We start from the raw sequence: 23,409 nt of genomic DNA on the forward strand, positions 1-23,409 counted from the left end.
AAATCAGCAGAGGTAGAAGTCAAGAAGGAACATCAAGTGTTGATGGTCAATAAAACCACTAAGTTCAAAAAGGGCAAGGGTAAAAAGAACTTCAAGAAGGACGGCAAGGGAGTTGCTGCGCCCGGTAAGCAAGCTGCCGGGAAGAAGCCAAAGAATGGACCCAAGCCCGAGACTGAGTGCTTTTATTGCAAGGGAAGTGGTCACTAGAAGCGGAACTGCCCCAAATACTTAGCGGACAAGAAGGCCGGCAAAACGAAAGGTATATGTGATATACATGTAATTGATGTGTACCTTACTAGTACCCGTAGTAGCTCCTGGGTATTTGATACCGGTGCAGTTGCTCACATTTATAACTCAAAGCAGGGGCTGCGGAATAAGAGGAGACTGGCAAAGGACGAGGTGACGATGCGCGTCGGGAATGGTTCCAAGGTCAATGTGATCGCCGTCGGCACGCTACCTCTATATTTACCGTCGGGATTAGTTTTAAACCTTAATAATTGTTATTTAGTGCCAGCTTTGAGCATGAACATTGTATCGGGATCTCGTTTAATTCGAGATGGCTACTCATTTAAATCCGAGAATAATGGTTGTTCTATTTATATGAGAGATATGTTTTATGGTCATGCTCCTATGGTGAATGGTTTATTCTTAATGAATCTCGAGCGTAATGCTACACATATTCATAGTGTGAGTACCAAAAGATGTAAAGTTGATAATGATAGTCCCACATACTTGTGGCACTGCCGCCTTGGTCACATAAGTGTCAAACGCATGAAGAAGCTCCATGCAGATGGACTTTTAGAGTCTCTTGATTACGAATCATTTGACACGTGCGAACCATGCCTCATGGGTAAGATGACCAAGACTCCGTTCTCAGGAACAATGGAGCGAGCAACCAACTTATTGGAAATCATACATACTGATGTGTGCGGTCCAATGAGTGTTGAGGCTCGTGGTGGCTATCGTTATGTTCTCACCCTCACTGATGATTTGAGTAGATATGGGTATATCTACTTAATGAAACACAAGTCTGAGACCTTTGAAAAGTTCAAGGAATTTCAGAGTGAGGTTGAGAATCAATGTGACAGGAAAATCAAGTATCTACGATCAGATCGTGGAGGAGAATATTTGAGTCACGAATTTGGCACACACTTAAGAAAATGTGGAATAGTTTCACAGCTAACGCCGCCTGGAACACCTCAGCGTAATGGTGTGTCCGAACATCGTAATCGCACTCTATTAGATATGGTACGATCTATGATGTCTCTTACCGATTTACCGCTATCTTTTTGGGGCTATGCTTTAGAGACTGCCGCATTCACTTTAAATAGGGCTCCGTCGAAATCCATTGAGACGACACCATTTGAATTATGGTTTGGGAAGAAACCTAAGCTGTCATTTCTAAAAGTTTGGGGATGCGATGCTTATGTCAAGAAACTTCAACCTGAAAAGCTCGAACCCAAGTCGGAAAAATGCGTCTTCATAGGATACCCTAAAGAAACTGTTGGGTATACCTTCTACCTCAGATCCGAAGGCAAGATCTTTGTTGCCAAGAATGGATTCTTTCTAGAGAAGGAGTTTCTCTCGAGAGAAGTAAGTGGGAGGAAAGTAGAACTTGATGAAGTGTTACCTCTTGAACCGGAAAATGGCACAACTCAAGAAAATGTTCCTGAGGTGCCTGCACCGACTAGAGAGGAAGATAATGATGATGATCAAGATACTTCTGATCAAGCTCCTACTGAAATTCGAAGGTCCACAAGGACACGTTCCGCACCAGAGTGGTACGGCAACCCTGTCTTGGAAATCATGTTGTTAGACAACGGTGAACCTTCGAACTATGAAGAAGCGATGGCGGGCCCGGATTCCGACAAATGGCTAGAAGCCATGAAATCCGAGATAGGATCCATGTATGAAAACGAAGTATGGACTTTGACTGACTTGCCCGTTGAGCGGCGAGCCATAGAAAATAAATGGATCTTTAAGAAGAAGACAGACGCGGATGGTAATGTGACCATCTATAAAGCTTGGCTTGTCGCTAAGGGTTATCGACAAGTTCAAGGGGTTGACTACGATGAGACTTTCTCACCGGTAGCGAAGCTGAAGTCCGTCCGAATCATGTTAGCAATTGCCGCATTTTATGATTATGAAATTTGGAAAATGGACGTCAAAACGGCATTCCTTAATGGTTTCCTTAAGGAAGAATTGTATATGATGCAACTGGAAGGTTTTGTCGATCCTAAGAATGCTGACAAGGTATGCAAGCTCCAACACTCGATTTATGGGCTGGTGCAAGCATCTCGGAGTTGGAACATTCGCTTTGATGAGATGATCAAAGCGTTTGGGTTTACGCAGACTTATGGAGAAGCCTGCGTTTACAAGAAAGTGAGTGGGAGCTCTGTAGCATTTCTCATACTATATGTAGACGACATATTTTTGATGGGAAATGATATAGAACTCTTGGACAACATCAAGGCCTACTTGAATAAGAGTTTTTCAATGAAGGACCTTGGAGAAGCTGCTTATATATTAGGCATCAAGATCTATAGAGATAGATCAAGACGCCTCATAGGTCTTTCACAAAGCACATACCTTGATAAGATATTGAAGAAGTTCAATATGGATCAGTCTAAGAAGGGGTTCTTGCCTGTGTTGCAAGGTGTGAAATTGAGCTCAGCTCAATGTCCGACCATGACAGAAGATATAGAAGAGATGAGCGTCATCCCCTATGCCTCAGCCATAGGTTCTATTATGTATGCCATGCTGTGTACCAGACCTGATGTAAACCTTGCCGTAAGTTTGGTAGGAAGGTACCAAAGTAATCCCGGCAAGGAACACTGGACAACGGTCAAGCATATCCTGAAGTACCTGAAAAGGACTAAGGAAATGTTTCTCGCTTATGGAGGTGACGAAGAGCTCGTCGTAAAGGGTTACGTCGACGCTAGCTTCGACACAGATCTGGATGACTCAAAGTCACAAACCGGATACGTGTATATTTTGAATGGTGGGGCAGTAAGCTGGTGCAGTTGCAAGCAGAGCGTCGTGGCGGGATCTACATGTGAAGCGGAGTACATGGCAGCCTCGGAGGCAGCACATGAAGCAATATGGGTGAAGGAGTTCATCACCGACCTAGGAGTCATACCCAATGCGTCGGGGCCAATCAAACTCTTCTGCGACAACACTGGAGCTATTGCACTTGCTAAGGAGCCCAGGTTTCACAAGAAGACAAGGCACATCAAGCGTCGCTTCAACTCCATCCGTGAAAATGTTCAAGATGGAGACATAGAAATTTGTAAAGTGTATATGGATCTGAATGTCGCAGATCCATTGACTAAACCTCTTCCGCGAGCAAAACATGATGAACACCAGAACTCTATGGGTGTTCGATTCATCACAATGTAACTAGATTATTGACTCTAGTGCAAGTGGGAGACTGTTGGAAATATGCCCTAGAGGCAATAATAAAAGCATTATTATTATATTTCCTTGTTCATGATAATTGTCTTTATTCATGCTATAATTGTGTTATCCGGAAATCGTAATACATGTGTGAATAATAGACACCAACATGTCCCTAGTAAGCCTCTAGTTGACTAGCTCGTTGATCAACAGATAGTCATGGTTTCCTGACTATGGACATTGGATGTCATTGATAACGAGATCACATCATTAGGAGAATGATGTGATGGACAAGACCCAATCCTAAACATAGCATAAGATCGTGTAGTTCGTTTGCTAGAGTTTTTCCAATGTCAAGTATCCTTTCCCTAGACCATGAGATCGTGTAACTCCCGGATACCGTAGGAGTGCTTTGGGTGTACCAAACGTCACAACGTAACTGGGTGACTATAAAGGTAGACTACGGGTATCTCCGAAAGTGTCTGTTGGGTTGACACGGATCAAGACTGGGATTTGTCACTCCGTATGACGGAGAGGTATCACTGGGCCCACTCGGTAATGCATCATCATAATGAGCTCAAAGTGACCAAGTGTCTGGTCACGGGATCATGCATTACGGTACGAGTAAAGTAACTTGCCGGTAACGAGATTGAACGAGGTATTGGGATACCGACGATCGAATCTCGGGCAAGTAACATATCGATTGACAAAGGGAATTGCATACGGGGTTGCTTGAATCCTCGACATCGTGGTTCATCCGATGAGATCATCGAGGAGCATGTGGGAGCCAACATGGGTATCCAGATCCCGCTATTGGTTATTGACCGGAGAGCGATCTCAGTCATGTCTACATGTCTCCCGAACCCGTAGGGTCTACACACTTAAGGTTCGGTGACGCTAGGGTTGTAGGGATATGTATATGCAGTAACCCGAATGTTGTTTGGAGTCCCGGATGAGATCCCGGACGTCATGAGGAGTTCCGGAATGGTCCGGAGGTAAAGATTTATATATGGGAAGTCCTGTTTCGGGCATCGGACAAGTTTCGGGGTCATCAGTATTGTACCGGGACCACCGGAAGGGTCCCAGGGGTCCACTGGGTGGGGCCACCTGTCCCAGGGGGGGCACATGGGCTGTAGGGGGTGCGCCTTGGCCTACATGGGCCAAGGGCACCAGCCCCAAGAGGCCCATGCGCCTAGGGTTTCAAGGAGGAAGAGTCATAGGAGGGGATGGCACCTCCTAGGTGCCTTGGGGGGGGGGGAGGGAAACCTCCCTTGGCCGCCGCCCCCTAGGAGATTGGATCTCCTAGGCCGGCGCCCCCCCTTTGGCCCTCCTATATATAGTGGGGAAGGAGGGCTTTTTGATCCACGCCTTTGGTTGCCTCCTTCTCCCTCTCCAACACCTCTCCTCCTCCATAGCGCTTGGCGAAGCCTTGACGGAGTACTGCAGCTCCATCACCACCACGCCGTCGTGCTGCTGCTGGAGCCGTCTTCCTCAACCTCTCCTTCCCACTTGCTGGATCAAGAAGAAGGAGACGTTACGCTGACCGTACGTGTGTTGAACGCGGAGGTGCCGTCCGTTCGGTGCTAGGATCTTCGGTGATTCGAATCACGTCGAGTACGACTCCCTCATCCCCGTTCTTTGAACGCTTCCGCTCGCGATCTACAAGGCACGTAGATGCATCTAATCACTCGTTGCTAGATGAACTCCTAGATGGATCTTGGTGAAACCGTAGGAAATTTTTTGTTTTCTGCTACGTTCCCTAACAGTCATGTCTGCCGGATCAACTTGCTCCTTATAGAATTTCAACTCTTCCGTGGCACAAACCGACTCGGGGTAAGCCGCATCACCTTCCTCACACTCCAAAGCAATCTTTCGACTTCCATGTACCGTGATGGTCCCTTTATGACCTGGCATTTTAAGCTGTAGATAAACATAACATGGCCTTGCCATAAACTTAGCATAAGCCGGCCGCCCAAACAAAGCGTGGTACGGACTTTTGATCTTTACCACCTCAAATGTCAATGTTTCTGACCTTGAATCATAGTCATCTCCAAAATCTACCCCCAAAGCTATCTTGCCAACAGGATATGCAGACTTACTAGGTACCACCCCATGAAAGACCGTATTTGACGGTTTAAGATCCTTATCTGTCAACCCCATACGGCGGAATGTATCATAATACAAAATATTGATACTACTTCCCCCATCATTGAGCACTTTAGTAAACTTGTATCCCCCAATTTGAGGGGCTACCACCAGGGCCAAGTGACCCGGATTATCAACCCGGGGTGGGTGATCATCTCTACTCCACAAAATAGGTTGCTCAGACCAGCGTAAATATTGAGGTACTGCCGGCTCAATAGAGTTTACTGCCCTTTTGTGAAGTTTCTGATCACGTTTGCACAAACTAGTAGTGAAGACATGATATTGCCCGCTGTTCAGCTATTTGGGATTGCTCTGATAACCCGACTGCTGCTGCTGCTGCTGACTCCCCTGATGGTTGTAACCTCCCTGGTTGCCTTGGTGCCCTTGATTGACGTGTCCGGTTTGGTTGCCTGGAAACCCTGAACCGGAACCACCACCTCCGTAACCCGGCCCGTGGAAACCTCCTCCTAAACCGCCGGGCGGGCCGTTGTCATATTGGAACATATTGGAATTCTTGAAATCCCGCATGATATAACAGTCCTTCCAAAGATGTGATGCCGACTTCTCCTTCGATCCATGCTTTGGACAGAGCTGATTTAACAAGCGCTCCAAATTGTTGCCTGAACCTCCACCCCTCTAGGGCTGCTTGCCCTTACGGCGCTGGCCATTCTCCTGCCGTTGATATTTGCAACAAAGTCCAAGCTACTGTCGGCCTTGCGCTTACCACCGTTTCCATGGCCTGCCGGATTATGTTGCTGACCTTTGGCATTGCTGTTCTTCTTACCTTTCTTCGGTTTGTCTTCTTCTGAATCCGGATCCTTGGTATTATCTGAATCGGCGTATTTAACCAAAGCGGCCATGAGTGTTGACATGTCATTGTAGTGACGTTTGAGCCTTCCCAACTTCTGTTTTAACGGTTTGAAATGACAATTGCCCTCTAATGTTAACACTGCAGTGTCTGCATTGATACGATCTGATGAATGCAAAATCGCTGAGACCCGTTTGACCCAATGGGTCGTGGACTCCCCTTCCTCTTGGACACAAGCGGCCAGATCTACGATTGCCATCGGCTGCTTACACGTATCCTTGAAGTTCTGGATAAACCGGTGCTTCAATTCGGCCCATGATCCAACAAGAGTTGGTCGGCAAGCTCTTCAACCAAGTGTGAGCTGTTCCTTCCAACATCATGGTGAAATATTTAGCACACACTGCCTCATCCACATCTAACATCTCCATTGCCATATCATAGCTCTCCACCCACGCCTCTGGTTGCAAATCGGCGGTGTAATTTGGTACCTTACGAGGTCCCTTGAAATCCTTGGGCAGTCTCACATTACGCAAAGCGGGGGTTAAACACGACACCCCTAAGGAACTGAACATCACTCCTGGCTCCACGGAGGCCGTGGGGTGAACTGGAGTATGCTGTCGTGCTCCGTATCGAGCTGTCAACTCGGCCTCTCGACGTGTGCGGCCATGGTCCACAACATCTTGCGCATTAGCGCCTCCCCCGGCCGGGTTGTTCCCTCGTGGTGAATTTCGGCGATGTGCACTACTGGACACGGCCGGTTCGTCCTCCACGTGTCTGCTATAACTCCGGCTTGGACGGGGAGTGGAATGAATCCTCTCACGACTGTGTGAATACGCCTGCTGTTGATTTAGTGCTGTTTGAAGGAGATCCCTGGTCCGACATGCTTCCACTGCAACTGGTGACTCGCCGTCGGTTGGGAGGGCCGCCAGGCGTGAAGCGGCGGCCACAATGTTGTCCAACGGGTTGGAATAATGCCCGGGCGGTGTTGATACATACTGTGGCACAATGTTGTTCTGGCGAGGCGGGTCCGTCGTGCGTGGTTGAACCGACGCTCCTGCTCCCGGCGCCCCCGCCCGGTTTAGTGTGGGTTGGCTACCAGCTCCTGCTCCTGGTGTGTTGAAGAGATTCTGCGGCTCATAAACCGACGAGAGACATGATCGATATCTTCTTCTCATGACTTCCTCTGAAGCATTCTGATCCAGTCTAATCCGGTAGGCCTGTGCTTCCAATTCAGCCCGCTCTGTGGCCATCCTAGCATTTTCTGTTGCCAGGCCCGCTTTAGCCTGGGCTATCTAATCTTTCATCTTTGCAATCTCCGCATTGTGCTGATCCCTGGCTGCTGCATCCACCTCCGCGGCCATCAACGTCGCCAAAGCGTCGAACAAATCAGACAGGACTTGGGCCGGACGCGGCGCCGAGCTTCCTGCCCCTGCTGGTGTGGCCGTTGTTGAACCGGAGAGCATTGCTGCGGCGGTAGATGAATGAGGCGCCGATTGTGTGCCGGCCATGAAGATGGCAGCCCGGTTTGGTAGATCGGGGGAATCCGGAATACTGTTGCCCTCGGATCCTCCCTCAATCCGACCGTCCTTCAACTGATAAAGTGATTCGGTCTCTCTAGAAGACTCGTCATCAGAACAGACCACGGTCTCTCCATCGAACACCGGTCCGTCCTCGTACCTTGATCCATGGATGACACCCACGAAAACATGCCTTGCCTCGGGCTGAACCGGCGAAGAACTTGCACGCCGAGCCGTTTCGATGATGTCGGTGTAGATGTCCGGCTCGGGGGCCGGTTCGCCGATCTTGCCGATGAAGACGTGAATCCCACCAAAGGGGACCCGGTACCCGTATTCGATTGAATCACCCTTGGGACCCCATCCCGCATTGTCGATGTAGAGTTTGCCGCGACGACTCTTCGTCATCCGGCCCACATCGTATCCCTTAAGTCCATCGAAGCTGCCCTTCAAGAACTCAAAACCACCGTGCGATAGCCCCACGGTGGGCGCCAACTGTCGTGGGTTTGTCACGGCAAATGTCCTTGTGAAAGGACTTAGTCATGGAGCCATCGCTATGGGTTAGCTTTAATGGGTTAAACCGGACAAAGGGACACGTGGAATTTTATACTAGTTCGGCCCCTTCGAGGAAGGTAAAAGCCTACGTCTAGTTGTGATTGGTATTGCTAGGATTTCGAAGGCCAGGGAGCGAATCCGTTTTGTCTGGCTCTCGAGTTGTTGTTTGTTGTCCTGAACCGCTGCCGGGTCGTCCCCTTATATACATGGGCGGCGCCCGTCGGTTTACAGAGTCCCGAGACCGGCTCATAAACGTGTCCGGTTCGGTCTCCACTCTTTCTATCTTACAATACAAGTTTCATACAAATGCCGGTTCACGGCTACGGGCCTTAAACCGGTTCTGGGCCCTGGATCTTTCCTCTTCTGTCTACATGGGCTTCAAGCATAATCAACTACGGATGAAGTTAACCCGGCCTTTCTTGGCCGGTTTACGCCCAGTAGTAATATCCCCAACACGAAGCATCCCACTTGTTACAATGCGACCGGCCCTTGCATCTCGCATGAATGGTGACCCGAGGCGAGCGATGATGCATGCTACAACATTGGTGCCCCCTCCCCCCCCGGCCCGCAACGCATGTGTTGGCATCTCTCGCCCTTGGGAAGGGGAGGCAAAGGAGAAGGAGCTAGATGTCACTTGGGCAGGGGGGGGGGGGGTGCTTCGGCCGCATGCGACATTGAGGACCAATGAGGTGCATGTGGGCGGATGCGCGCGACCGACTCAAGGAGCACAATAGAGATAGTTTTGGAGCTTCGGGGTGGGCTAGACGAGTGAGGGGGATTTGAGGTTAGGGAGTGGTGGAAAAATGACGACGTGTGACCACGTAGTACTCGCTAGAGAAGAAGACAAGGTCAGGAGGAGGCACGGTGTACACGCGACCCATTGCCGCGTGGGGACATTGGGTGCGACCGGCCGTTTTGAATTGTTTGATCTGATTTTTTAAGATGACGATTTCAGTAATTAGGAGGTTGAAGTTTAATTTCGAGGAGCCGTATAAACTCTAGGTTTAAAACCGACTTCCACGTTGCTTTAAAAAAAAAACGACTTTCCACGGAGAAAGCAAAAGAGAAATCGCCGTCGAGTCGGTCTGCCAGCGCACGAGACCGCGACCCAAACCCGAACCACTTGTCCCGAACCGCGTCTCCTCCTTCGCCCGCTCTCTACACATCTCTTTGCCCCGAGACTAGGGTTCCGGCCCCGCCACTCCCGCCGCCGGCGCCGCCATCCCCTCCCGCCCCCCGTCCGATTCATCTCCTCCCCTCTTCAAGCCATACAGTCCTCGTCATCTCCTCCGCCAGGTCCCGTGGCCCACCTTCGCCGCGGCTCTCTGCCACGACTCCGGCCGTGGTCCACCACGACTTCTGGCGGCTGCGCCCGTCAGCTCGCGCACGATCTCGCACACGGCTGCGGTTCCGCACGAGCTCGCCTCCGCCTATCTGTTCGCAAGGTATTTTCTAATCAATTACTGCAGTATTTGTTGTGCAATCGAGTCTTATATGCGGTTGATTGGGGAAGTATATGGTGTTGACTGGAGAAATATATGCCGTGCACGGGTGCTCAGATCAGATGTTTCCGGTGAGCAATTTTGTTTGCGCATGGTGTCCCGATTTTGCTGTGGTCTATGGGGTGACAGTGAGTAATCTGTAGTTATTTAAGCCATGGCTGCGAGAAAATTATCTTTGATTTTAGCATTCATGTTTAAGAAAAGTCCGGCAAAGCAAATACCCTTGTTCTGATCTAATATGGCAGTCAAACCATGCACTAGGAGAAGAAATCTAATGCACAGACTTAAGTAAATAGGCCAAGCTATATTGGTATATCCAGTATCTGAAGGTAAATGGTTGATGCTCTAATTTTTTCTCATCAACAGTTAGTTTTTCAGCACTTGCATGTCTGGAAACCGGTTGGATTGGCATATTAGGAAACTGCACACACAAAAACAGTATGATGGACTTATTTATTGAAGCCTATGGATTAGGATTCTTCTACTTGTATGCTTTAAAGGGTTTGTCTGTGATATTAGGTCAGAACACAGAGAGTTAAAGCTGATCTAATATCTGTGGTCTGTTTTGCTATTTGTGTTTTAATTTGAAGAATGATTTTTTTATCATCCCTCTATTAGTGTACCATGGGAAAAACCATAAGCTGGTGGGTGCAATTATTCTTATAAACTAATTCCCTCCCTGGTAAGTTCATCCCGGTGGAGCAGAGCTTGCCATTGTTGTACTCATGCTGCATTTTGTATTTTTCTCCGATGCATTGGCCCTATTCCGAACGCAGGAACCCATCAGAATTCTGGACAAATCGTTCTGTTCTATGCACAGTTCCTGCATTCCGGACATGCCTCTGGTATAATTAACACAAAATGTAGTCCACAATATGATAAGTAAGTTGAGGAATGGCCATATCTAGCAGCAACAAATGCTCATGGATTGATTAACACTTGAATTTCAGATGATTTATTTTTGTTCCCTGCAGAAGTTCCAGTGTGATGTAGTGATATGATGGCTTAACTTTATGGTGTCATGCTTTTTTTTACAGGATACACCAAAAAATATCTACGCCCCAAAATTTGGAAGATCACCAAGAATTAGCAGGATAACACGAGTGCTGAATTCTGGAAATGGATCGTGGGCGATATGCTCCACAGCATGGATGGGAGAACAACAGTGTAATTGCAGCCTTTTTCTTTATTAACTACCAAGGATGCTGAAGATAGCAGATCTAGTGGCATGTGATTGCCTTCCGTGTAACAAGCGTTATGTTGTAAATAAATTCAAGAAGCGGCCGTTGCTTAAATGGAATGGATTTACCTGCCTGTTCTGTAGACTTTGCTGCTGACTCAACTTACTCTGTTGAATCTACAGGCACCTGATGGGTATGGCGCCATTAATGAGCCAGACTTTAGGTGAGTCAAGTATTTCCTGTTAAAATATGCATATAAACACCAAGTGCTTCTTATATGTACTTAATATTGGTACCTTGTATTCTTAAAGTAGATGTAATGTTTGTCCATTTATATTTGACATGCATTTCCCCCTTGAAGTGCTTTGTCATATTACCATATTCCTACTGCTAAGTGCTAACTCAATTTGCAGGGCTGGTGAATCCTACATTGGTAGGAGATATGTGGATGAAGGCTTTCCTAGTGATCGAAGGGGTGGATTTGGTCCAGATATACATGATAGAAATATGTATCCACCACCACCCTCTGCTGGCACCATGTGGTCTCAGCCTCGAAGAAATTTCGATGAAGAATTTGCAACTACAAAAGAGTACAGAAGGTACACTTCTGATTTTTGCAATGATGGGAATATCATGAATTTGATTCCTATAGTGGGGTTGAAAGACTGTGATAATTATCGTGTTACTTCAAAAAAAAAGAAGAGAATGACTGTTAATCTGGTTGTTGTGATTTTTCTGTTCATAGGAACAAAAGGATTGGAAGTAGAGATCGTGGGGAGTTTGGTGCTGAGTTTGCAGACCGTTACCAAGGCGGAGAAGATAACTATGAGAGAGATCATCAATACGGACGCTACAGCTGTGATTCGGACTATGAGAGGAGCAGGATAGATAGTAGTCGGAGAAGACTTGACTCGTTTGAGCATGAACGTGAAAGAAAAGGGTTAAGTCATGAAAGAGACGAAAGCCCATATGTCCGCCATAGCCGTTCTCGGTCACGTGGGCGTGATAACCGATCAAGATCTCGGTCAAGGTCATGGTCTCCACGTGGCAAAAGTCGTAATTGGGGCCAAAGGGATGGCTTCTATGATGATACTCGCTTTGAGAGAAGAGGAGAACAGGACTGGGATGAAAGAAGGCATGATGATTTGGTGGTGAGGACTGAGGACTGAGGGCATACTTATATTTTCCTTTCGTGTTTTATAACATATAAAAGCTAATTAAATTTGCATTATTACTTGCAGGCGCCATCTGCGACTGTTGTTCTTAAGGGTCTGTCCCAGAAGACCAATGAAGATGACCTATATCAGATTCTTGTACAAGTTCCTCGTCATAAACTGTTAAAAGTGGTTGGAAGTGTATTGTCTCGTTCATTTTAATCATTTGGGTCTGGTCTCTTTTAGGCTGAGTATGGCCCTCTTCGTAGTGTGCGTGTGATCAAGGAACGACCCTCCGGCGTGTCTCGAGGATTTGCTTTTATTGACTTCCCTACTGTGGTACTAACCGTACAAGTGCTCGGAGCTGTTAATTACTGATTTAGACTGCCAATTGCTGTTATGCTCACAAAGATTTGTGTGCTCCAACAGGAAGCTGCCCGCAAAATGAAGGAAGCTACTGGAGACAATGGCCTTCTAATTGATGGTAGGCAGATATTTTCTGAGTACAGGTCTGTGTCCTTACCTTCAAGATGCAGTGCAAATTATTCGTGTGGTGCAGTTGTTGATTATGCAACTTCAGAATTGCCGTTAAGCTAATGTCTTTCTGAAAATTTTAATACAATAGCTTTATAATTGTAAGAACTGCAAAGCTTGTACACTGCTCGAATCAATTAGTATGGACACCATACTTGGTTACTGTCGTGCCATAAGAATCCATGATTGTGGAACCACTGGTTCTCTTTTGTCTCACAATCATCATGTTAGTAATTCTCACTGGAGCTTGCATTGATATGCCAAACTGTCAGATGACTCTCTCTTGGTGTACCTTTTTGTGTTTACTACCGTTTGAACAAGTTCTGTCTGCCCATTAGCAATCCAAGCTAATTGCCAACTGCCATCCACTGATCCAAATTGCATATGATGTAGGCGAAATCAAATGAGACAATAATTTATAGTTTATTTGCTGGCATTAAAGATTGGCATAATAGATTTTGTTTTGATACTTTGCCAGCTTTGAATGCTATTCTTGTATTGTATGTCATTTATTTGTACATGAGGTCACTATGCAGAAAGGGACATCCGGAGGAGATTAAATAGAACATTAACTTTAACTTGTACAGAAATGACTTTTTGAGCCGTTATATTCTCTCTTCTAAAGATTTTTGCTCTTATATACCATAGTCCTTTTGTGCTCATAGTCATATTCCTTATCTATTATGTTTGTGCTGTAACAATTTCTGCTGACTGCCATCATCCCTGCAGTAGTAAACCAACTGGTGGGACGAGTGGTGATTCTTTTGGACAAGAACATATTACGAGGTCTACCTACGGGCGCAGGACCATATCCACAGCATGTGATTGGATATGTACTATATGTGGCTGTATGAATTTTGCCCGCAGAACCTCCTGTTTTCAGGTATATTCTGGTCTCATGTAATGCAAATTACTGTGTAGCAATTCTTTATTAGGAAGTTAAGTTATGCTTTACATACAGAAAATGGAGATATTGGTATTTAAGAAAGCAAATTGCATTACTCTGAAATCTAATTTGCTTCATTTCCCCCCAGTCAATGGTGTGATCTACACTTAATTCCTTCCAAATGCAATGTGTTTTCCACTTAGTCTGGTTTAATCGCTGAGGGCACCTTTCTTTGTTTTCCCATTTAATCGCAATATATCTCTTGGCTCTTGTTAACATTGAGTTGCAAAACCTAGTCCGGAAAAGTGGGTGTCTTGTAGCAGTTCAATTATCTGTGATTTCTTGAACCTATGTATTCACAATATCTCCATCTTAAGAGTTAGTTAAGAGTCTCCATATGTTTACGCTTCCGGATACAATTATTAATTACATCACCCAGATGTTGGATGGATTGGACTTCATGTCTATGTGAAGTATCTATATGGGCCTGTTTGGTTTGTGACTATCTTTGCCATCTTTGCCACATGTTGCGATATTATTTTTGCCACACTTGCCTAACTTGAGGTGCTTAAATTTTTAGACATATTTTGGGTTGCCTCAGGGAATCTTGCCACACTTTTTGTGTGTATGCCATGTGGCGCTTATTGCTCATTAAATAATTTTTGCCTGAGGTGTGGCCAGAACCGAACGCCCACCTACTTGGTCAAACTTGCCTAACTTGAGGTGTGGCAAATTGTGGCTAGGAACCAAACAGACCCTATATCCTTGCAACTGCAATGCTATCTGTTGTCCACTCCAACTAAATTATCTTTCGAAGAAAAACCAAATTCAGTCGTCCAAATCTCAACAACAGTTATATAACTCACGTATTTGCCACTGCTTGCATTTTTTTGGGGGTGTTGTCATAATGGGTTATAAAAATAAAAATAGAAGGAAGAAAATAATAAAGTCAAAACCTTGGATCATCGATAGATCATGGACATGTCTACACTCTGGTAACATAGGACCCTGCTCCTCCATGTCCACATAAATTATTTGCTTGCAGGATGTTTTCTGAACATCAAACTGTGGAAAAACATATCTTCCAAAACATGTCACCTCTTTTTGGCTCTGCCGGACCAGGTTCTGGTTTTTGAAACCTGGCAATAGCACCTTTGAGATAATAAGTTGTGTTCAATTTAGTAAGATTTGAGAATAACTCATGTCCCATGCTGCCTTAGTTACATGGTAACGGGCTAAAGGCTGACAAATAACAGCTGTTGGATAATTACTTGTCTACTTGTAAGTTCGTGGTTGCTCTTGCTTTCCGTTTCCAGCTAATTGCATGTTTACTTGTATTCTCACAGTGCAACGAGCCACGTACTGACGATGCTCCACCAGCTGATGCAGCATCTTCCATTCAACCGTTTGGCAAACGGGGATCTGAAATAGGCAAGTTTGTGTCTTGTTTTTAGAATTATGTGAAATATGTAGTACATTGCCTAATTATATACTGTCATTGCAGGTCCAACTCATGTCTTAGTTGTTCGTGGTCTGGATGAAAATGCTGACGAGGAAATGCTTCGATATGAATTTGCTAAACATGCTCCAATAAAGGTAGGCAGAAGCTATTAACTCTTGTAACTATAATTGTTTCTTTTCTGTAGAGTTACATGTCAAACTCTCTGCAGGATATCCGGCTTGTTCGGGACAAATTTACTCATGTGTCTAGAGGTTTTGCATTTGTCCATTTTCATTCGGTAAGTACTAGTGGATCACTAGGAGTAGGTTTTATCTGATGTAAATTTTTGACAGTCGCTATACATCCATCTGTGCTAGGTTGAAGATGCCACGAAAGCTCTTGAAGCTACAAATGGGATTAGACATGAGAAAAATGGCCAGGTGTTACGTGTAGCCTATGCTAAAAGCACGCTTGGACCTGCATCGGTGGCTTCACAGTCAAACAGCCTTGCTGCAGCAGCCATCGAGGCTGCATCATTTGCCCAGCAGGTCTGTTTTAGTAATACATATTTTTGGTCAAATTGATAAGCCATACTACCTTGCCTTTTTTTTGGTAGTTAATTAAGACTTCGTCATGCTTTCATGTTACTATCTCCATTTCAAATATAGGCATTATCTTGGTCACTGACATGATCTAAAATACAGACACTTAGCTGTTACATTTTGCGTACACATAATTTTAAAACGTACGCTACACATTCTAGAACTGCATCTATTTATTTCGGGGTATATAGTTTTTGCCGATTCTATACATGGTCTGGTTATTTACTCTTATTTACCTTTTCGATCAGTATGATGCTGTGGGTTGGGCCCCAAAAGAGTACAATGCTGAGGACAATGTAGATGGTAATTCAGAATCTCAGAAAGATGTTTCTGCTCCACAGTCCGGATTTGTTTGGGATGAGAAATCGGGCTATTACTTTGATTCTTCTTCTGGATTCTATTATGATGGAAATACTGGTAAGTACGCAAGTATACTGTTGCTATCTGAAAGCTTATCTGTGCAGCTGAAACAGTTCTGCTACACTCCCCTTGCCTTGGGAGATGTTTATGACTGAATTTATTAAATTGTTCTTATTTCAGGCCTTTACTACGACAGTAATGTTGGAGTTTGGTATTCGTATGATCAGAAAACTCAACAGTATCTTCCATGTAATGAAAGCAACAACAATAAGGCAACCGGGGACATGGCCAATGAAAGTCAAAGTAATGGCGGTAAGAAAGTGGTGATTTCTGCACCTGCAGCCACGGTTAAACAAAGTGAGGAAACTTCATTGCCTGAAGCTGTTCAAGCTGCGGCCAATGCAGCGTTGGCTGCTGAAAAGAAAGAAAAAGAGAAAGCAAAGGAGATAAAGTTGGCCTCGAAAACTAATCTTTTAGCCAATAAGAAGAAGATGAATAATGTCCTAGCAATGTGGAAGCAAAGGAATAAAGAAGGCCAGGCTACACATGTTGCCCTTGATGATAAGGAACCATCCAGATCCGTTGTTGACAAATTAAACAATTCATCCAGTGCGATTGGATTCTCATTGAAGGCCAAACCTAAGTCTGATATTGGAAATTCTAAGGACATGAACTTGGTTGCTGGATATAATTCTCTTGGCCGCGAAACTGGAGGCTCTCAAATACTGGATTCTGACATAAAGCCTAGGCCTGTTAGTAATAGCTTAGGAACTACTGTTATGGGTGTGATAAGAGGTTCTGGCAGGGGAGCAGTCAACACATTTCATGCATCATCTGATGCTGGTGGCAGTATTTCTTCTGATATAACCGCAAGCACAAGTGTGCTAATGACAAACACCGAGACACACACTGCTTCCACACCCTTCAAAACAGATTTATCTTCTCTAGGATCATATGCTTCACCTGCAGTTTCTGGGAGTGCTAAGCGACGGTTCTCCGAGGCACCAGGGCAATCTCAGTACAGAGATCGGGCTGCAGAAAGACGAAGTCTATATGGATCAACTTCATCGCTTCCCAATGATGGACTGGATACAAGTAAGAATACACTTTCTTTATTTCTCATCATGACACATTGTACAGTTGTTTCTTCTTTCCTAGACTCATTTCTAGAGCACAATATGTCACGAACAAAATAGTGCCCTTACTCTGATAAATTTTGTGACTCTCATTTGTGTTCTACTGAGTGCTGACAGTATATCCAGCCTTTATTTATTAGGCCGAACTTGGTGTGGATGGACTCTGTTGCTTGATCCTACGCAATTATGCATTATAGGACCAATGTTTTCCGTCTTGCTTGTTCAAGATCTGTATTAATATTCTGGAAATTCCTTGTTAAGCTGGTGAATATTCGTCTCGAAAGGGTTCAAGTGAGATGGGATCAATGCCATTTCCTCCAGGGGTGGGTGAACGTTCTGTTGGTGAAAGTGACAACACTGAAAATTATGAGGTGATCACTGCTGACAGAGCAATAGACGAAAACAATGTGGGCAATCGAATTCTGCGCAACATGGGCTGGCAAGAAGGACTGGTATGTTTACCTATTTCTCAGCTTTTAGCCTCTTGGATGCTGCATTGGATCACACAAGTTTTTAGTGCCTCCATAATTTTCTTGCTTTTGCTGTTTCTATATTTTTGAAAACCATTCTGCTGTTGTTGTTTTAATAAAATCAATTGTGCATGGCCTCTTATCTTAATATGTTGAATGTTTTTTTTCAATCCCTTTGTAACTTGGCTCACCTTATCTTTAATAATTGCTTGTTTGCCACTCTTGACTGAGCTAATATTATTTTTTTGCATCTTTTGTTTAATTGGAAAATTGCTAAAGTTACTGTGAATAAATTATAAACTTAATATATTTTTAGCTTAAAACATTTATTGGGCATAAACTGTTAGGCACACTAAGTTAATACGACTACAGATGGATCAGTTTGCCAATAATTCCTACAGAATGGAAGCTGGGTGCCTTGAACATTCCTTCTGACGTGAGCATGTATTGGTATTTTTCCCTTGCAACTATTTTGCAAAATACCCAGGGCCTTGGAAAGGATGGCAGTGGCATCAAGGAGCCGGTGCAGGCCAAGCCTGGTGACGTGAGAGCCGGGCTTGGTAGTCAGCAGAAGAGAGCTGCTGACCCATCACTGGAGGCCCGAGCTGGCGATAGCTATAAAACCATAATCCAGAAGAAGGCCATTGCGAGATTCAGGGAGATGTCCTAAGTGCTTTCTTTATTTCATCGTCGTGTATAATTAGTCCGGATACTCGTTTTTATCGGTGTTAATGTCAAAACCCCCAATGCTGTGTGCATTTGTACTGTTAAATTTATCTTATGTGTCTGGCTCCATAAATCTTGGTGTAATTTAAGCACCGAGTACAGATTTAATTTGTGTACTCACATTGTTCTGAAACTAGCTCTGTACCTGTTTTTCTTTTCTTGCCTACTTGAATTCAATGGTATCTAAATTTACCTGTTAGTGGAAATCGTCGCTTGCGCACTAGAAGAAAGTATGTTGCACGTTTGGCATGGTGCACAGCTAGTCTACTGCTGTGTTCTGTTTTCCCCTGAAAAGTTATGTCAAGCAAAAATTAGAATAAGAAACTCACGGGAATGAAAGTAACACGAGACAAAAATAAAAGCCAAAAGGATTCTCTTGGCAACCACATTTTTATAGTTGCAAGGAAGAGTTAGGTTTACTGTAGCTACAATAACATCCCTTGATAAGTCTAGCACAGTTTGTCCCCGTCGGACGGCCAAGATCGTGGAAAATTGCAGAGGATTTGGTCGTATACTGAGAGATTTTTTATGATAAAATGGCACGTATTTCCTGGGATTTTGATCTGGTCACACTTTGTTTTTTTCCTTGTAAGATGACAACATGTTTGACTGACTGTTGGACAAAATGGCACTGAATGAAGATTTTCTATATTTCCATGTGTGGGCCCACCCGTCATATACTTCGGGCGAGTCTGCCCTCCATTGTTTTTTCCTCTGGTTCGATCGACTGCTCGGTACAGAAGTGCCCGATCCAAATCACAGGCACCCACTGAGAGTGCACTAGAGGGAGAGAGAGAGGGAGCAGCGCAGCCGCATGGCGACGCTGCCACAGCGGTTCAAGCTGCTGGCGACGCGGTGCGCGGCGGGGGCGCCCAGCCCCTCGCGCAGCCCCGCGCCGTCCTACGCCACCAGCCCCGGGTACCGCCTCCGGCGCCGCCGCGGGTCGCGCCTGCGCCGCTTCCTCTGCCGCCGCGTCGGCGGCGGGCTGCCGGAGCCCGCGGGGCGCCGGGAGGAGGACAAGAAGCCGCTGGTGGGCCGCGGGAGCCGCACGCTGAGGGATCTGTTCGTCGCGTCGCCGGAGGCGGGGCGCACCCGGCGCGGATGCGGCTGCGACGCCGACAGCGACGACGACGACGACGAGGAGGCGGGGCGCGCCGGCTCCGGCGGCGCGTTGGGGGCGGCCAGCGGAGGGGGCGGGAGGAGGTTCCGGGCCGCCGGCGGGGGCCTCCGGAGCCTCCTGATGCGGCGGAGCTGGCGGCCGGTGCTGGTGGCGATCCCGGAGAGCGAGGGCAAGATCGAGCTCGGCGCCATCGAGGAGTAGATCAGCGACATGACAAGAATTGCATTACCCCGGCCGCCGGCCGCCACGGATCGGAGCCGGGAATCTCGCGTCGCTTTCCGCCGTCCGTCCTCTTTTCCTTTCTTGATGATTGTTTGTCTCTTTTCCCCACCTTTCGTAGGCGTCTGTCCGTCCCTGTGAATACGGAAATAGTACCAGATTACTGCCACACTGTTATCCCAAACCGTGAGTGCACAGGCAAAGTTGACAAATTTGACCTCAAAGCGAAAGCATTTCACAAACTAAACTTCTTTTGAAAATATTTCACACTGCTGATCCTTTTGTGTAGCGCCCGACAGCAAGGCGCTGCACTCTACTGTGCAACTCCTTACAGCTAGGCGCTGCACAGTGTAGTGCAACTCCTTAGAGTTAGGCGCTGCACAGTGTGGCGCCTAAGTGTTAGGCGTTGCACAGTAGAGTGCAGTGCCTTGCTGTCAGACACTGCACATTAAAGATCAATCGGGTGAAATACTTTTAAAAATAGTTTAGTTTGTGAAATAGTTTCGATCTAAGGTCAAATTTGTGCCTTTTGCCGAGTGCACAAGAACAAAGGCGGTGTGTGCCCGGTGATCTTGTCAGTAATAGGAGCACTGCAGTTCGTTAGACAAAGCCAGGTGCAGCAATGCATGATGACTGATGGGTACTCCAGAGTAGAGTAGTAGCTCCGGTGATCTTGTCAGCAATGGGAGCACTGCACTTAGACAAGGCTAGACGCAGCAATGTGTGCTCCAGTAGAGTGGTACTGATGATGTACCTGCAGCAATGCCAACACAGGTTATCCGAGAAATGTTTACTGGCAAGATAACTTGAACCAGCGTAGTAGTAGAACCTACAGGGGTAGAGCTTTATTTATGTCTGCCACAGTGCAGCACTGTGGCACAGCTTCATTTGTGACCACACACAATCAATGAATCTGGAGTTGGATGTGCCTGGGCCTGCATGCGTTATTAGTTTAACCGACCAATGGGCCAGCGTGTCCAGGTACAATCAACTGATGATCAGCTCAGCTCGGACAGATATTATATTTTTCAACTGAGCGAGCCATGTGAGTTTTTCGCACGCTGAAAAAGTGGCACCAACACACGTTCAGCTGTTCAGAAGAGATAAGAAACGAAATCGCAATGCAATCCAATCCAATTACTACCAAAGATGAGGACCAGTAATACCGTCTATGTAGTACATAATTCGTTTTCGGAGGTGAAAAATGAAAACTATTCCTTCCCGGGCTCGCCGCTGGGCGTGGGGACGAAAGTGAGGAGATGGATCAGCCGGCGCCGTCGTGAGGGCAACCCGACGGCAACCGTTTTGTCCGGATGGTCGGAGGTTCGGGTCAGGTACCAACACTGGGAGCGACAATGCACGAGATATCTATCTTGGGTCCAATGCATCTCATCATAGGCGTCCGAGCCTATAGCCTGTCTAAAATGGTGGTGGTATCTATCACCAAGGAGTGGAATCGCTGGTACGTTGCGATGTTCATGAATAAACAGCTACAGTAGAGATGAAAATAGAAGGAAAGGTTACTTCAAATGAAAGAAGCCACCCCGAAAGCTGACCTTCACTTGTTTTGTGATCGTAGACCTTCTAAAATGATTATTCGATTCTCCTTTTGAAAGAAGGCAAGAGACTTGCTAGTTTCATTGATTAACAAAAAGGTTTAGACATAAGCTGCGAGGCAGCAAAATGAAAAGGTCTACCCTTGCAACATAACAATACTCAGCTCCCATCTATTCCTTCCCAACACCCCGCCTGCCTGGTCCCATGCTGTTTGTGGTCGCAATGCTGCTAGAGATCTCGTCGAGCCCAAAAACATTTTCAGGTTTGCGGCCAAGGTTTGAGAAAAACACCACCTTTTTATTCCCACTTTTCACAATGATTGCAAGTTTCTGGTTCATCTGTTTGATTTCCTAGAGGAATTTTGTCTCCTGTCTGCAGATGAGGCGGCCCTGCGAGACGATGCCTATCTCTGTCTTGCCGCCTCTGTCAAACTGCAAGGGGTTTTGGAGACGGCGGGGCAAGTGTCAGGCGGTGCGTGACGTTGATGAGAATACCGATTTCTTCCACGCACAAACTTCCCAGCGCGGGCAATCGGACGCAATCTGTGCCCTGAACATCGACGACAAGATGGTTTTGGGCCACACGGCTAAGGCGGGTGCTCTCCTTTGCTTCTGTTGGAAATATGCCCTAGAGGCAATAATAGTTTATTATTATATTTCCGTATTCATAATTAAGAGTTCATATTTCATGGTATAAATGCTATGATCCTGGAATACTTGATTTAGTGGAAAACTCATATGCACGTGTGAAATAAGAAATGGTAAATAATAGGTTCCTAGTCTCACCTCTAAGACTGGTCAAGTGTTGTTGGTCATCATGTTTACCGGATTTTAGGATATCGTTAAGTGTAACGATAGTCCTAAAACAACATTGAGAGTATGACGTTCTGAATCGACCCAAACTTGTTTGTTATGCATTGAGATAATATCATCTGAAATCAATTGTTATAACACGGAGTGCTTACATGTGTTTTTAGTTTCTTAGACCACGAGAGCATCATAGTCACTTCTTACCGTACGGTGAACATTGGTGTTGCTCAAACATCATCCGTAACACGATGATCATAACGACAGCTACAAGTTCATCGAAAAGTTTGACAAGGGACTAGATAGCTCGTGAGTGGGATGTGCTCCTCCGACAATGGAGAGATATTTTTAGGGCCCTCTTGTTGTGACGACATCAATCATCGTCTCGCCAGACACAGGTGACTATGTCACGGGGATGCCGGAACACTTCAACGACAAAAGAACAAAACTGATAACAGGGATGACGGTATAGTGAGCATGTGTATTACTTAGGAGGATACCGATGCATCTCGGGTTTTGTAAAGTATCGCGAAGCAAAGGGAACATCACATGATAACCAATGGTTCACTCAAATGTCATTTGTGTAATCATAGGGATCGATATGGACATCCACGGTTCCGCTATCGATCATTGAACGAAGGGGTTTTATTCATGTCTATGATTTACCAAACCTACGGGGTCACAAGCTTAAGGTAATCATGGTTTGCTGAGTGTTAGTAGGAAGAGAGTATCAATTATTTATTTGTGGAATTGTTTCATTAATATTCAGAATAGTTCTGAGAAGAACCAGAAGCGTTTCCGGGCACCAAAAGAGTTTCAGATGTTTCCAAAAATGTTCTGGTGCGAGGACACTTTGGTTGGGACAAGGGGTAAGGCCCACGAGGCTTGATGTCAGTGGAAAAGGGGTTTTGTGAAAGACAGGAGCCAGACGCCAGGGTCCATGGCGTCTGGTCCTAGGCCAGACGCCAAGGTCCATGGCGTTTCCGGAAACGCCAGGAACCTTGGCGTTTTGTGTTGGAAACCAAGAGGACTCTTCCTTGCATTCCAAACCGACTTTGGGGAGGCCCTCTCCTCAAGTTACGACCCAAGGGCTCAACATATAAATAGAGGGGCAGGGCTAGGCCCTAGAACACAAGTTTTATAGTCTCATCTAGTTCCTCTAGTTCTAGTTCTAGTTGATCCTAGTTGATCTAATTAGAGCTAGACCTAGTTCCTCTAATCCTCATAATTAGAATCCCAATGTGGTTCTAATCTCCTCCCTCTAATTCTCCGTCGACGATTAGCTCTGGACGGCGAA

At 45.9% G+C, this 23,409-nt stretch overlaps 2 protein-coding genes across 4 annotated transcripts; both read left to right on the forward strand.

Moving 5' to 3' along the window:
• Positions 1-9,543: 9,543 nt before the first annotated feature.
• LOC123062848 (SUPPRESSOR OF ABI3-5) lies at positions 9,544-18,530 on the forward strand. Of its 3 annotated transcripts, none has more exons than XM_044486522.1 (17): positions 9,561-9,863; positions 10,958-11,087; positions 11,284-11,324; positions 11,515-11,700; positions 11,847-12,252; positions 12,343-12,414; positions 12,502-12,594; positions 12,685-12,764; positions 13,522-13,672; positions 15,022-15,106; positions 15,180-15,271; positions 15,346-15,414; positions 15,494-15,664; positions 15,967-16,135; positions 16,259-17,173; positions 17,476-17,666; positions 18,172-18,530. In XM_044486522.1, the coding sequence occupies exons 2-17, from the start codon at positions 11,040-11,042 to the stop codon at positions 18,352-18,354; spliced, it is 2,952 nt and encodes a 983-aa protein (XP_044342457.1). In that variant the 5' UTR covers positions 9,561-9,863; positions 10,958-11,039; the 3' UTR covers positions 18,355-18,530. The 3 variants fall into 3 exon arrangements, with proteins under 3 accessions (XP_044342459.1, XP_044342457.1, XP_044342456.1); XM_044486521.1 differs by having other exon boundaries at positions 9,562-9,863; positions 13,519-13,672; XM_044486524.1 differs by lacking the exon at positions 18,172-18,530 and having other exon boundaries at positions 9,544-9,863; positions 13,519-13,672; positions 17,341-17,616.
• A 572-nt stretch (positions 18,531-19,102) lies between these two features.
• LOC123062849 (uncharacterized) lies at positions 19,103-20,428 on the forward strand. The gene has a single exon (XM_044486525.1). The coding sequence runs from the start codon at positions 19,225-19,227 to the stop codon at positions 19,729-19,731; it is 507 nt and encodes a 168-aa protein (XP_044342460.1). The 5' UTR covers positions 19,103-19,224; the 3' UTR covers positions 19,732-20,428.
• The last annotated feature ends 2,981 nt before the right edge of the window (positions 20,429-23,409 follow it).

The sequence above is a fragment of the Triticum aestivum genome, chromosome 3A (assembly GCF_018294505.1).
Source record: "Triticum aestivum cultivar Chinese Spring chromosome 3A, IWGSC CS RefSeq v2.1, whole genome shotgun sequence".
Taxonomy (NCBI): Eukaryota; Viridiplantae; Streptophyta; class Magnoliopsida; order Poales; family Poaceae; genus Triticum; species Triticum aestivum.

Coding starts and splice junctions, on each gene's coding strand:
- LOC123062849 (XM_044486525.1), top strand. CDS start 19,225: ATGGCGACGCTGCCACAGCGGTTCAAGCTGCTGGCGACGCGGTGCGCG.
- LOC123062848 (XM_044486521.1), top strand. CDS start 11,040: ATGGATCGTGGGCGATATGCTCCACAGCATGGATGGGAGAACAACAGT. Junction 12,765..13,518: donor CAGATATTTTCTGAGTACAG/GTCTGTGTCCTT, acceptor TCATCCCTGCAG/TAGTAAACCAACTGGTGGGA. Junction 16,136..16,258: donor CTATTATGATGGAAATACTG/GTAAGTACGCAA, acceptor TTCTTATTTCAG/GCCTTTACTACGACAGTAAT.